The sequence below is a fragment of the Mesitornis unicolor genome, unplaced genomic scaffold, assembly GCF_000695765.1.
Source record: "Mesitornis unicolor isolate BGI_N332 unplaced genomic scaffold, ASM69576v1 scaffold31183, whole genome shotgun sequence".
Lineage (NCBI taxonomy): Eukaryota > Metazoa > Chordata > Aves > Mesitornithiformes > Mesitornithidae > Mesitornis > Mesitornis unicolor.
Window position 1 is genome coordinate 30,535 of NW_010175847.1, and position 11,965 is coordinate 42,499.

An 11,965-nucleotide genomic window follows, 5' to 3' on the forward strand; every position below is an offset into this window, starting at 1 on the left:
GAGGAAGAAAAATGAAACACCCTTTTCTTCTCTGATCTGTCTTTGCCTGGTATCTCTTAAGTTGATGTAAGATAACACTGGAAAATGTGAGTTCAGCCCATGGGGCTTGTCTGCCTATGGAAATCTGGGGACAGCACAGAAAGCGTTAAAGGAAACAGAAGCATGTTGTTATTTGTCTTGGAAAACCTGCTTTTGTACTGTGTACCTTTTCCCTGTCTGCAGGCAGGGGTCAGCTGCAAGTGGAGAGCTGCTAGGACCCTGCTGAGGACACTGAATTATCAGTCTTCCCCAGTACAGTGATTATGTGTTTGTTCATTTATGTTTATCTGTGTGCAGTGTCCCTTGTTAGGGTGGCACCTTATTTCTTTAAGGAAGCCTTTAATTTTCATATTTCAGAAGTCCAAAACATTTCTTGGCAAGGAAAGATGTTTGCATTGTTTCTTATGCTGTTTAAAGCGATACCTTGGAGGGTTTCACTTCGTGTGGCATCACTTTGTTTCTTTCTAATTGTAAGTTTTGGTTTCTTGAAGGGATCCCTCATTTGATGCTCCCTGACCAGCAAGTCCTTTAAATACATTCTGGCAGTGGTCACACTGACAAACTTCACCCAAAGGAGGGAAGATGATGTCCTTGGATGGGCCGCAGAAGACAATCAGTAACCCGGTAACTCCCCATCACGTCAGCAACTTGTGCTGTGGGAAATGGGACTGTGGTGGCTCGTGTCAGTAGTCAGCACTCGCACTGCTTTGCACAGTGAGGGGCATCACTGAGAACTCTGCTTTGATCTGGAAGAATGTCACAGGTGACACAAGGAGCTGATGGTGATTAGAAACTGTGCTGTTATCAAATGGACACTTAATGCACAGCAATTCCAAAACAGGAAGGGAGTTCTGTTGGCATGGGGCTGATATCTTTTTTCATACACATTCGTTTTTGGAGAATGTGCTGGATCAAAGGTGAAAATATGATAAGCAGTGTTTTCACTCTCAGTTCTCTGTAAACATGGGTGGTGCCTGGCAGCCCTTGTGTTTTGTTTTGGTTTCGTTTTGTGGTGCTTGCAACTTCAGTCTGAACAATTAAACTTGGAATCTTTTTCTGCAGTTGATATCTTACCTTTCAGTAAATCTTGTTTTGTAGAGAAGACTCGGGCTAAAGCAGTTCAGCAGTTGCAGAGAGTAGATTTGACGGAGTGTTGTTTGCCTAGCGTAGAGTCTGGAGACTTTCTCGGAAAAGCTCTAGGATTCTTGTGATCTGGGACAGGGGGCTGGCAAAGGCATGTGGCTGAAGGCATGGCCTGGAGCTGCGATTGTTGTTGTATCTTCTAAAGATAGTTCCTTTGAGCCTGCAGGAAATAGTATTTTTAGCGTTCTGTGCTAGGACTCTTTAAAAATATTAAAGTCTGTAACCTATGTGGAGTCCACAGTAGTGCATGTCTGCACAGGACATAGGTACCTATTGCAGCTTTGCACTGATATGTGCCTGTGCCCTCAGTGAATCTGATTGTTCAGTCCACTATAGTTAGGGACAACGGGGCAGTAGCTTCAACCCTCTTCACAAGAGCCCAGCTGGGTGGGGAAGGAGAGCTGGATGAAAGCTGTGTTATCACAGCCCTTTCCTCCGTACAACTATAGCCTGTCCTCTTGTTCTATGAAAAGTGCCAGATATTAGAAAGAACTTGATCTTTGAGACCTCTCAAACTCTGTTGACATTGACCAGTTAGCTTCAGAGGTAATTTTTGGAGGTCTGGAAGAGAGCTGTGATGCTGGTAGATCATGTGATGTCACAAGCATTAATTATGCTTTATAAATGAGGAAAAAATAGTGAGATGTGAAGAAATTACAGGTACATTCTGCGATGACAAACCTCATTAAGTCTGTGGTATTGCACCCAGGAAATGCTTTATTATGGCCTTGCAAATTCCATGTCTGAGCTTCTGAAGAGATGATAGGCCTTTCTGAGGCCCTGAGGAAAAGGAAAAAGGACTTAGGGGTACTAGTAAATGAGAAGCTGGACATGAGCAACCAATGCACATCTGCAGCCCAGAAGGCCAACTGCATCAAAAGAAGTGTGGGAGGTGTGAGTGATCGAGGGAGGTGATTCTGCCCCTCTACTCTGCTCTGGTGAGACCCCACCTGGAGTACTGTGTCCAGCTTTGGAGTCCCCAGCACAAAAAGGACATTGAAGTGCTGGAGCATGTGCAGAGGAGGGACGCAAAGATGATCAAAAGGCTGGAGCACCTCTGCTACGAAGACAGGCTGAGAGAGTTGGGGTTGTTCAGCCTGGAGAAGAGAAGGCTCTGGGGGGACCTTATAGCGACCTTCCAATACCTGAAAGGTGCCTATAAGAAATCTGGGGAAGAGCTGCTCACTAGGGCATGTAGCAATAGGATGAAGGGTAATGGTTTTAAACTAGAAAAGGGTAGATTTAGGTTGAATATTGGGAGAAAGCTCTTCAAAATGAGGGTGACAGATCACTGGAACAGGTTGCCTAGAGAGGTGGTGGAGGCCCCATCCCTGGAGATATTCAAGGTCGGGCTTGATGGGACTCTGAGCAACCTGATTTTGTAACATTGTCCCTGCTTACTGCAGGGGGTTTGGACCAGATGATCTTTAAAGGTCCCTGCCAACCCAATACATTCTATGTTTCTGTGATTATATGATTCTTTTAAATAAATGCATCCTTTTGAATGGAAAGAAGGTTGGGGGTTTTTTTGGCAGAAATTCTCTCCCAGGAGTAAATAACTTTGATTCACTAGAGAGGTTAAGTCCCACCAGAGCCAGGACACCTGTGTTGGTGTGGTTCTCTGGTTCCTCTTTAGAGACTGAACCAGTAATTTATTACCATACTGCATTACTAAGTTACCTTCATTACTCATTATCTTCTCTAGCCATTGATATGGAAGAAAAAAGTAGGCAAGCCTTGAGCCAGGCTGCGTGCTGTACAAACAATAAAGATTGAGAGCCCTGAACAGGGCTATTTCAGTGCATCTTGCTGTTCTGTGCTCATTAGGATGAGGTACTTTGTTGTGTTTGTTGTGTACTTTTACTAGGAAGACACTCTGTGACGTAGTTTTTTCTTTTCCCATCACTGTTTTTCCAAAATGGAGCAAGAACAAGCAAAAAGGCAGCTGCTGTCATCTGGGGTCGGCCCTTGGTGGTGACCTCATTTGAACTCAATCCTCCTCATACTCTGTTAAAAGTGAGGCAATAAAATACTACCACTCTTCATTTGTGAGCTAGGAACAGAGGCTGAAAATTTTAGTTTTAATTTTATCTGAGAAGCTTGGTTTTCGTAGGTGAAAACCTGCTGGGTTTTTCCTTTCGGTTGTGGTGGGTACTTAGTACTTTTCTAATTTTGTTTTACATGAAATGCTAGTTGTGTTTCTTGTAATGTGCTAGAGCACCACGTAATTAAGTATTATGATTTTTTTAAACTATTGTGGCTTTTTTGCCTCCATCACAAAATGTTGTTTGAATCTTTTTTTCTTCTTTCCCCTCCCCCCCACTTCAAGATCATTCCATATGTTGGGACAATACTTGGTGGCCTTGTTCCTGGAGAGCTGATTGTGATACATGGGACTGTTCCTGATGATGCAGACAGGTAGTGGCTACAGTGTCACTTTTTGCAGTCTCACCAAATGAACAAGAATGTAATGGATAAAATGTCTCCAGGGGTCCTATGGCACGCAAAGGCTTGATCTAAATCCTTGTGGCAGCATCAGTGTGAATACAGGCTTAAGTGGTTAATGAAAGCTTTGTGATGAGAAGTGGAGGATGAGCTGATTTTTTGCTTTCTACTGATCCTCTCTTCTCTCTTTTTGCTTTGCCTGCTTTGGCAATTTTTTCCCCTGTCATAGCGTATGTCTGCTTGTCTAAAAAGGTTATCTGAGACTTAATAAAATTGATAACTGAATGTGCTGTGTGAAGGAATTAACTTTAAGTGGAATAAGGAGGTAGGAACTAGTGCATGTGCCTGGTATGGGGGTTGTGTTCCTTGACTTTGCCCAAGGTTTCTTTGGTTATTCCACTGAAGATGATAGAGGGAAGGTGGTGACCACAGTAAGTGAAGAGCTTACATGATATCAATGATGACCGTTAAATAAATAAATTTTTTAATTCATTGCAATAAATCATGGGAGAACCTTTCACAAATGTGTAGGAATTGGACAAATACACGTTTGGGTTTTTTCTTACCCAACAGCACTCATTGTGTCTGCCTGTTCTGAGGCTTCACTGTAAAACACAAGTGTATCGAACTTTTAGTTGATCTCTTGACAGACTGAGCTGAATGTCATTTGTCTTATTTTTGTGATTAGATTCCAGGTGGATTTACAGTGTGGCAGCAGCATCAAGCCTCGAGCCAATGTGGCATTTCATTTCAACCCCCGCTTCAAAAGGTCTGGCTGCATTGTTTGCAACACACTGGAGAGTGAAAAATGGGGCTGGGAGGAGATCACTTACGAGATGCCCTTTCAGAAAGGGAAGTCATTCGAGATTGTCATAATGATTTTAAAGGATAAATTCCAGGTGAGTTGGGGTTGATTCTTTATCCCTAGCCAGTTGTCTAGCCAATGAAAGAGGGGTGTTTTGTATGCATACAGTAAATAGTTGGAAGCCTTGGTTTCTCTGTTAGCTAAGTATAGTCTAACTATGGAGAAGTTTGGAAGCTTTTTTTTGAAGATGTGCTAAATGAATCAGACTTTTAATTTTGTATTGCTTCCCTCCTACTTGGATGAGTAGGCAAGTAACTTCCTGCTGTGGCTAAAGGCTACTCCACCCTTCCCTTCTTATGGGCAAATGGCTGACCTTAGGATAAATGTGTTTTATGCCTAGTGTAAATGCCTAAATGTGTTTATGCCTTGCTCTGTTAGAGTGCAATAATAGACTGTTAGATGGGTAATAAATGATCAGGTAATAGGAAAAAAAAGGTGTGAAATGCAAATATTACTGTAGGCAAATAAACTCCCTCTTAGTGATGGAAAGAGAGACTGAATTGTCCATGAGCTGAACTTAGTTGCTCTGAAAATTCTAGGATGCTCCCTGCTTCTGTACCATATCAGTGTAAAACAGAGATACGTGCATACAGTTATACGTGACTGGTGTATGTTTAATACAGTTTTCCTATTTTGTTTCTTGTCTCTTTAGGTGACTGTGAACAAGAAGCACTTGCTGCTCTACAAACACAGAATTAGCCTTGAAAGAATAGATACTCTTGGAATATATGGCAAAGTGCAGATCAAAACTATAGATTTTGTTTCTAATGTGAGTTATATAGACAGCTGACTTGTTGATTCCTTTTCCCTGTCTTGCTAAATTACTATTTTTTTCCCCACATTTCAATGTATGAGTCTCATGTGAGGATCTCTGTCTTCCTGTTTTAAACTTGAGGTTAGGGGCAAAAGGTTGATAAAGTTCACAGCTTACAAAGTTAGTGGGACAGATGGTATAAGAATTGATTGGATACTGGATCTAGGAATGGATTAGGCTTTTCAAATGTTGCAGAAGCTCCAAAACTAACTCTGAGCATTCAGTGCTTCTAAGTGACAAGTTGAGCCATGGCTGTAACTTTTTGCTTGGCTTCGAAGTGCCATTTTCAGCCACAGCTACAACTGCTTGTGCACGTAACCCCGTTTTTCCTGCTAAAATGACTGAGTTGTTGAATGAAGTGGTAAGTAGGAATGTACGTTTCTTTCTGGAGGGGATGGGGGAAAGAAGAGGTGTCCTTTCTCAAAGACTTTGTGGCTTGACTTGCAGTTGGACCAAATTGCGGTGAATTTAAAGTGAAGGCGGTGCTGTGCTTCCTCTCACTTGCCAGCTCTGCTAGGGAGAGTAAAGCAGCAGGGAGGAGTTAAGCAACATTTTGTCCTGTGCAAAAGGAGAGATCCTTCTGCTATGGAAGGGTGAAACTGTTAGAGCAGAAATGGAAGCTGATAAATTCCAGGGAGAGACAGAAGGTGAATGCCTTTTCCCTTTCTTCCTGCCACTCACTAAGGCAGCTGACCTACTCCTGTGTAATGTGCTGGGCGTCTTCTGCCCCCTCCTCAAGGGTCTCTTGCTGCCAAAAGTCAGGTATAACTCGGGTCAGCAGACTAATGACTGTGTTGATGGAAGGTGGAGATCTGGGTCTGAACAAAGTGGGGTCTAAGCTCACTGATCATTTGCAAAGCCTATGTACAGACTTCGATGGGCCCGATCACTTGGCATTGGGAGCCTTGCCAGAATAATGTCACTTCGGAGCTATCAGAGTCCTGGTCTTGGAGGATAGACTCCAGGAAAAGCTTGGGAGCGAGCAGGGGCTGTAGGTTGGTTTCTGTCCCAAGCACAAAACAGAGTTTCTTTAGTCTGTGGTAGCTGATGGTATATCCTCTGGGGAAGAAAGGAATGAAGAAGAGTGATTGTTTTCTTTTTGTCTTTCCTCTGAGGAGGAAACTGGAGGCTTGTATTGAAAGAAACAAGCTGAAGACGCAGTCTGCCAGGACTGGGCTGGAACTAGATCTCTGCAGGGCCAGGTTGCTTATCTGCCCTTCCCATGGGAAGAGACAGGGAGGGATGTGGGGGACTGCTTATGGTTCCAGAGCCCCTGCATGGTCCTGCCCTGCTGGTATTCCTACCCCAGTGAGGAAAGCTGAGTGGGTGCCCTCAGATGCTAAGTGGTTAACAGCGCTCTGACTGTTTAAAGAAAGATTCAAACTGTGGTGGTCTTCAGAAATCTTCTATTTGGCTTCAGCAGTTGGTCTTAAGGACTTTTCCTTGGTTTGTAGGGGTTTGGCTATCTTTTTCTTTACTATAGCCATAGATTTCCTTGTTAACAGTTCGCTCTTCAAAGCAGCACAGATCCTTATGTGGTTCTAAACCAACTTTATGTTAAAGTTCTGTGATGTTAGCAATGACATCTAAATATCTCTCTTTCTGCAGTCTTTACAAGGCTCTCAGCCATCCTCTCTAGGAGTAACAAAGATAAACACAGAAAATGTACGTATATTTGTAAAAGGTTGAATGAATATCCCCGTTGTCTGATAAGCTGGTTAATGTTGTTTGTTTTCTTTTATAGGGGAAGATGCCAGATGGTTCACAATTTGTAAGTGTCTCATGTGGACTTGTGGCAAATGAGAAAAACACTGAAATAAAAACATCTCAGTTATCTATGAAAGAACAGGCACAGAACAAGGGAATCGAGAAACTACTGGGAGATGATCATCATTGAGGTTTCAGAGAGACTAATCCTCTTTGCTGCCGCTAGTAAAAGCTGAGGGTATTTGTTAAATCATTTAGAGAACCCTAAAGACAAACATAGCATCCACAGCCATAAGCAGAGGAAAAAAAGTGAGATGCCTGAAGTTTTAAAGGACCAAATCACATTAAAAAGTTTTTTGTTTTGTTTTGTTTTCCAAATAAGTACTCTTAGTTTTCTCTACCATAGGGAGTACCTGCAAAACAAAAGTCATTTGGCATAATATGACTGCCAAATGACGTTACGTTAATATGCGCATCTCAGAGCCTGCCTGGGTACATTTCCTCTGCGGACAGGTCCATGCTTACCCTGGGAACGCTTTGGGTGGCTGGATGCAAGCATTGCATTTTTTTGCAAAAAGCTGTGCAGGTGGGCAGTATCCAGGCTGGAGTAAGGACCATGCTCAAACTGAAAAAGGGTTGGGAGCCAGGAACATATACAAATAAAGTGTGTGGAGAAGGTGAGGTTGCAGTGAGTGCCATGATTTTAGTTGCTTTGTCACTTGACAGCGTGCTGCCTTCAGGCTTCTTGTCAAAACCAAATAACATGCAGTATTGTCATTTGCAAGTGGTGGACTTCAACAAAAAATAAAGGCAAAGTACTTCTCCATTCCCTCCTTTTCTCTGATCAAAATAACTTCTAACACAATGGGAAAAAAAGGCAAATAAGATACTTGCACTATCTGTCATTATGAACCAGTGTTAGGAGGACAGAATACTCCGTGGCCCTGCTTCTAGTAGTTAGTGATGATGGGACCACACACCTGGCGTGAACTGTATTCTTTAAGGCACAGCTGAAGCTTTCAGAGAGGAGAGGTTGGTATGTCTATATCTAAATAAGTATGCGATACAAATTTAAATTAGTGCAGGGCATTTTATGCTTACTTTTTTTCCTTCTTCCACCATTGCTGGTGGTGGAAATAGTTGTAGATAATGTTTATTTTGAACCCAAGTTGGTGTTCTAAATGAAAAGCCTGACACATCGATACATTTATCTCAGTGTAACTTTCCTACTATACTATTAGTATCCCAGAACTTGTTGGTAGGATTAACTTCAGCTGTAAGTGCAGATTTGCAATTGTAGGCCAGATTTCTTCCTGCCATAGTAAAGTTCAGCTTATCTTTTGAAAAAAAAGCAAGTCACAGTCAAAATTTTTACTGATGGTGTACTTCCAGGGAGTTCCTTACATTGGGAAACTTGATGCTGCACTTCGTCCAGGATGCACGGTGGCCATTAAAGGAGAAGTGGTTCAAAACCCAAAGAGGTAAGTGTAACTGGTTTTTTTACTGTTATTTCACTGAGCTACTTTTGAGAATGAGTAGGCTTTTCCACTGCCTCAGTATCTCCTTACTCACTTGCAACTTTGCATCTGGAATCATCTGAAATTACAGTGCAGTTTTCTCAGGAACCTGCAGGATCTCGCTTTAGAGAGCACTTAAAAGAGCAGCTCCTTTGCGGAAGTGAAGGTAAAACCTGAGTGTCTTACCTGCTAAACTTGCATCACTCACAAGACTGTGTGTCTGCGCAGGGGTTTCATGGTGCAGGGCATGGGAGCACACATGTCCTTCAAAGTCAGCTTTTGTTCTAAAGAGATCCCAGAGTAAGGGAGCTATCAGAAGTAGATGGAAAGTGAGTTAGCTGAGTTGCTCAAATGCCACATTACATTTCTCTGAGTACTTCTCAGGCGGCTTCCTTGCTGGCAGTATAAGCATGAAGGTGCCTAATTGACAGCAATTGAAGGCTGAAAGCTGGTAGGGGAGTATGGGCTATAATTTTGATAGCAAATTAGGAATAATGGGTTGCAAAGATGACATTTTTCCAACATGATTTAAAGAGAGGAACAGAAAGGGGGAGTGCAACATGGTCAAAATGGAGCTGAGGAAATGTCTGTACTTCAGCATGCCCCTTGCTTGGAGGGTGGTTTTGGCTCTGCAGAAACATGCCTGGAAGTGAAGCAATTAGTGCAATGATAGAAGCATGCTTTTTACGCTGTGTGTGTGCATTGCACTCCTGCTTCCTTGGAGCTCGTATCTTCCTTGCAGCTGAACAGCACTGAGTTTGTACTAATGATGGGCCCAGGGTCTAGAAATCTCAAAGTTCGAATAGACTTCAAATTGGACAGGATACTTGATACTTGGACGGTAGCATTTGTTTTCCTTCTTTTGGCTTGAAAAGCTTACTAGCACATTTCAAGTCCTGAATGTGCTGCTTGTAAGTGTGAAGAGGCTTTTGGGTGTTTGTTAAAGCATTGTAGGTTGTCTGCTCTTTGTGTCTGTGCTTTGAAACATACAGGTTTTTTTACAGTTTGCAAGTTACCTAAAGTCGTTGACTCAGTTCACACAGTTGTCCTTCATTTGCTGCCTCCAGGAAAGGTTTCTGTGCAAAAGAGACACATGCACGTTAACTGCCTGTTTGGTTCTTCTGGTGAATTGGGGCCCTGGCTCTGGAGCAGCGCTGGGTACTGGCTAAGGGCTTGGGAAACAGCACAGACTACTGCCGCATGGTTATAAATCCTTGGTATAGTAAACTTAAAAAAAAATATCTTCCAGCTTCGCCATAAATCTGAAATCAAGTGACTCAAAGGACATTGCATTACATCTGAATCCCCGAGTGAAAAATAAAGTTTTTGTAAGAAACTCATACCTTCATGACAGCTGGGGAGAAGAAGAAAGGGAAGTTGCTGATTTCCCATTCAGACCAGGGATGTACTTTGAGGTAAGATTAACTGAAACATAGCATCACACTGGTAATGCTGCCAAAAGGATTAGCAGTGGTGCTTGAATGTCATGTCACTAGCATGGATTTAAGTAAAACTGCCATTCCTGCATTTCAGTGTCTTGAGAATATTTAGGATTAAATGGGACCATAGGGAGCAGAGATTTGACTTAGTTTTAATGACCATTTTCTTTTTAAACAGTTGCAAGAATTTGGCGAGTCCCCAGAATGCATTTTAATTGAACTGAATTGGACTCAGTGATCCTTATGGGTCCCTTCCAACTTTAGTTAGAGTCTATGAATTTTATTGAAGTTACACTTTTTAAAATGTTTCTTTTGCATGAAGCATTCTTTGTAGCAGAAGCAGGGCTTGCCCATGTCTAGGCTAGATCATCAGGTTGTTTTTCATGTCTTACCTGAGCTTAATACTTAACTGTTTCTCATCTTGTTTTCCAGCTGATCATTTTCTGTGATGCCCACCAGTTCAAAGTTGCTGTTAATGGTGTTCACACTCTGGAGTACAAGCATCGTTTTAAACAACTTGAAAAGATCAATGTAGTGGAAGTCATGGGAGATGTTCAGTTGTTAGATGTGAGGAGCTGGTAGTTCTTTTCAATCAGTACTCAGAGACTTTAATTAATAAAATTCTCTCTCATTAATGACAGTGCCTCCTTGTCCAGTACAAACAGGTGCTGCCTTGTGCTGAGCCTGCCTTTATCTACCCAGGCTTCTGTGTCTGCCTCTGAGTTAGGCAAGTACCAGAACTGCTAACTGCAAGATTAAATCCTTCTCTAGTTTACAGTATCCTGGCAAGCTACATAAGTGGTGGCTCAGATAAATCTCCTGCATTACTGAACTTAGCAATATGAAAATGCTGCATTGTACTGTGTCCAACAATTGCACTCAGTATGTTTAAGTTAGACAACTACTCAGCATTCCTTGATAGTATACATTGAATATTGTGAAGTAGAAATAAGACTGCAATACAGTCCGAAGATATTCACCCTAAAAGGGACATTGATAATTAATTTAAAATAGATATATGATATGTACTCTTCTGCTTCTTAGTTTGTATTAGCAACTATAACATTTTTACTGAGGCCAGATTAAGCAAACAGTTGACCCATCAGTTCTAGCAAAGGGCAAGGAGGAAGTTGATTATCTTAGCCTGCTGCTGCAGTAGTACCTTCTCTGATACTCATGGTTATCTCACCTCCTGCTTGTAAGCAGCTTAAATCAAACCTACAGCAGCATTTAGCTTTTCATTTTCTGAAGTGAAACAAATGAAAATTATTTAGCTGGTTCCAGTTGTGTAAACTTTTGATGGTTTGTTTCATCTGAAATGGCTCCTGAGTTGAGATTGCTCAAGGACTATAGTACATGTTTGTGGTTTTCATCTTCAAAAAATGTGTGAACCCAGGTGCTCCAGACAGGGTTTCAGCTGAGATGAGGCATGGATACTCAGTAGAATAGAAAGTGGCTCCTTTTTTCCAGTCTTGTGTTAAAATACTATCTGAAACAAACTGTTCCTAGTCAATCGGGTTTCTGTAAAAATGTCATTCTTAACTTTTTTACTCTTTTCTAAAATAAGTTGCTACTGGCTGGCAATACATGCCTGAGGGATGTTCCTATTTATCTTAACAGCTGCTAAAAGAGTGAAGCAATTTCAAGAATAAGATACACCCTAAAAGAATGTTTAAATTACCAGATTTAATGTATAAAAAGCATAAATAAAAACATTTGTGAACTCAGCTACTTAACTACACCTGGACAAATGCAATGAACTCTTTTTGGTCTATATGTTGTCTTGTTTTGTTGCTTACCTTACCCATTATCTCCAAGGTGGCATAGTGCTCTGGACTGGAGGACTATTTCCACATGGAGGAGTTGGCAATCCACAGACCAGCAAGGTGCTGTGCAGATTCCTCGGCTGCAGGACCAGTGGAGCTGGTGGGCAACTCCTGCTCATTAATGGCAATTACAGCGCTTGGGTGGCCTTGCCTTTATCTAAAAGTTCAGC

At 42.0% G+C, this 11,965-nt stretch overlaps 1 protein-coding gene across 2 annotated transcripts; it reads left to right on the plus strand.

The window, feature by feature from the left end:
• Positions 1–525: 525 nt before the first annotated feature.
• On the plus strand, positions 526–10,693 carry LGALS8 (lectin, galactoside-binding, soluble, 8). 2 transcript variants are annotated; one of them, XM_010181554.1, is made up of 9 exons: positions 622–663; positions 3,512–3,600; positions 4,316–4,526; positions 5,145–5,261; positions 6,915–6,971; positions 7,051–7,077; positions 8,406–8,494; positions 9,780–9,945; positions 10,402–10,551. In XM_010181554.1, the coding sequence occupies exons 1-9, from the start codon at positions 622–624 to the stop codon at positions 10,549–10,551; spliced, it is 948 nt and encodes a 315-aa protein (XP_010179856.1). The 2 variants fall into 2 exon arrangements, with proteins under 2 accessions (XP_010179857.1, XP_010179856.1); XM_010181555.1 differs by lacking the exon at positions 6,915–6,971 and having other exon boundaries at positions 526–663; positions 10,402–10,693.
• The last annotated feature ends 1,272 nt before the right edge of the window (positions 10,694–11,965 follow it).

Bases quoted from the DNA above. Each gene is read 5' to 3' on its own strand.
- LGALS8 (XM_010181554.1), top strand. From the start codon at position 622: ATGATGTCCTTGGATGGGCCGCAGAAGACAATCAGTAACCCG. The intron at 8,495-9,779 runs GTAAGTGTAACT...AATATCTTCCAG, and splicing joins GTGGTTCAAAACCCAAAGAG to CTTCGCCATAAATCTGAAAT. The intron at 9,946-10,401 runs GTAAGATTAACT...CTTGTTTTCCAG, and splicing joins GACCAGGGATGTACTTTGAG to CTGATCATTTTCTGTGATGC.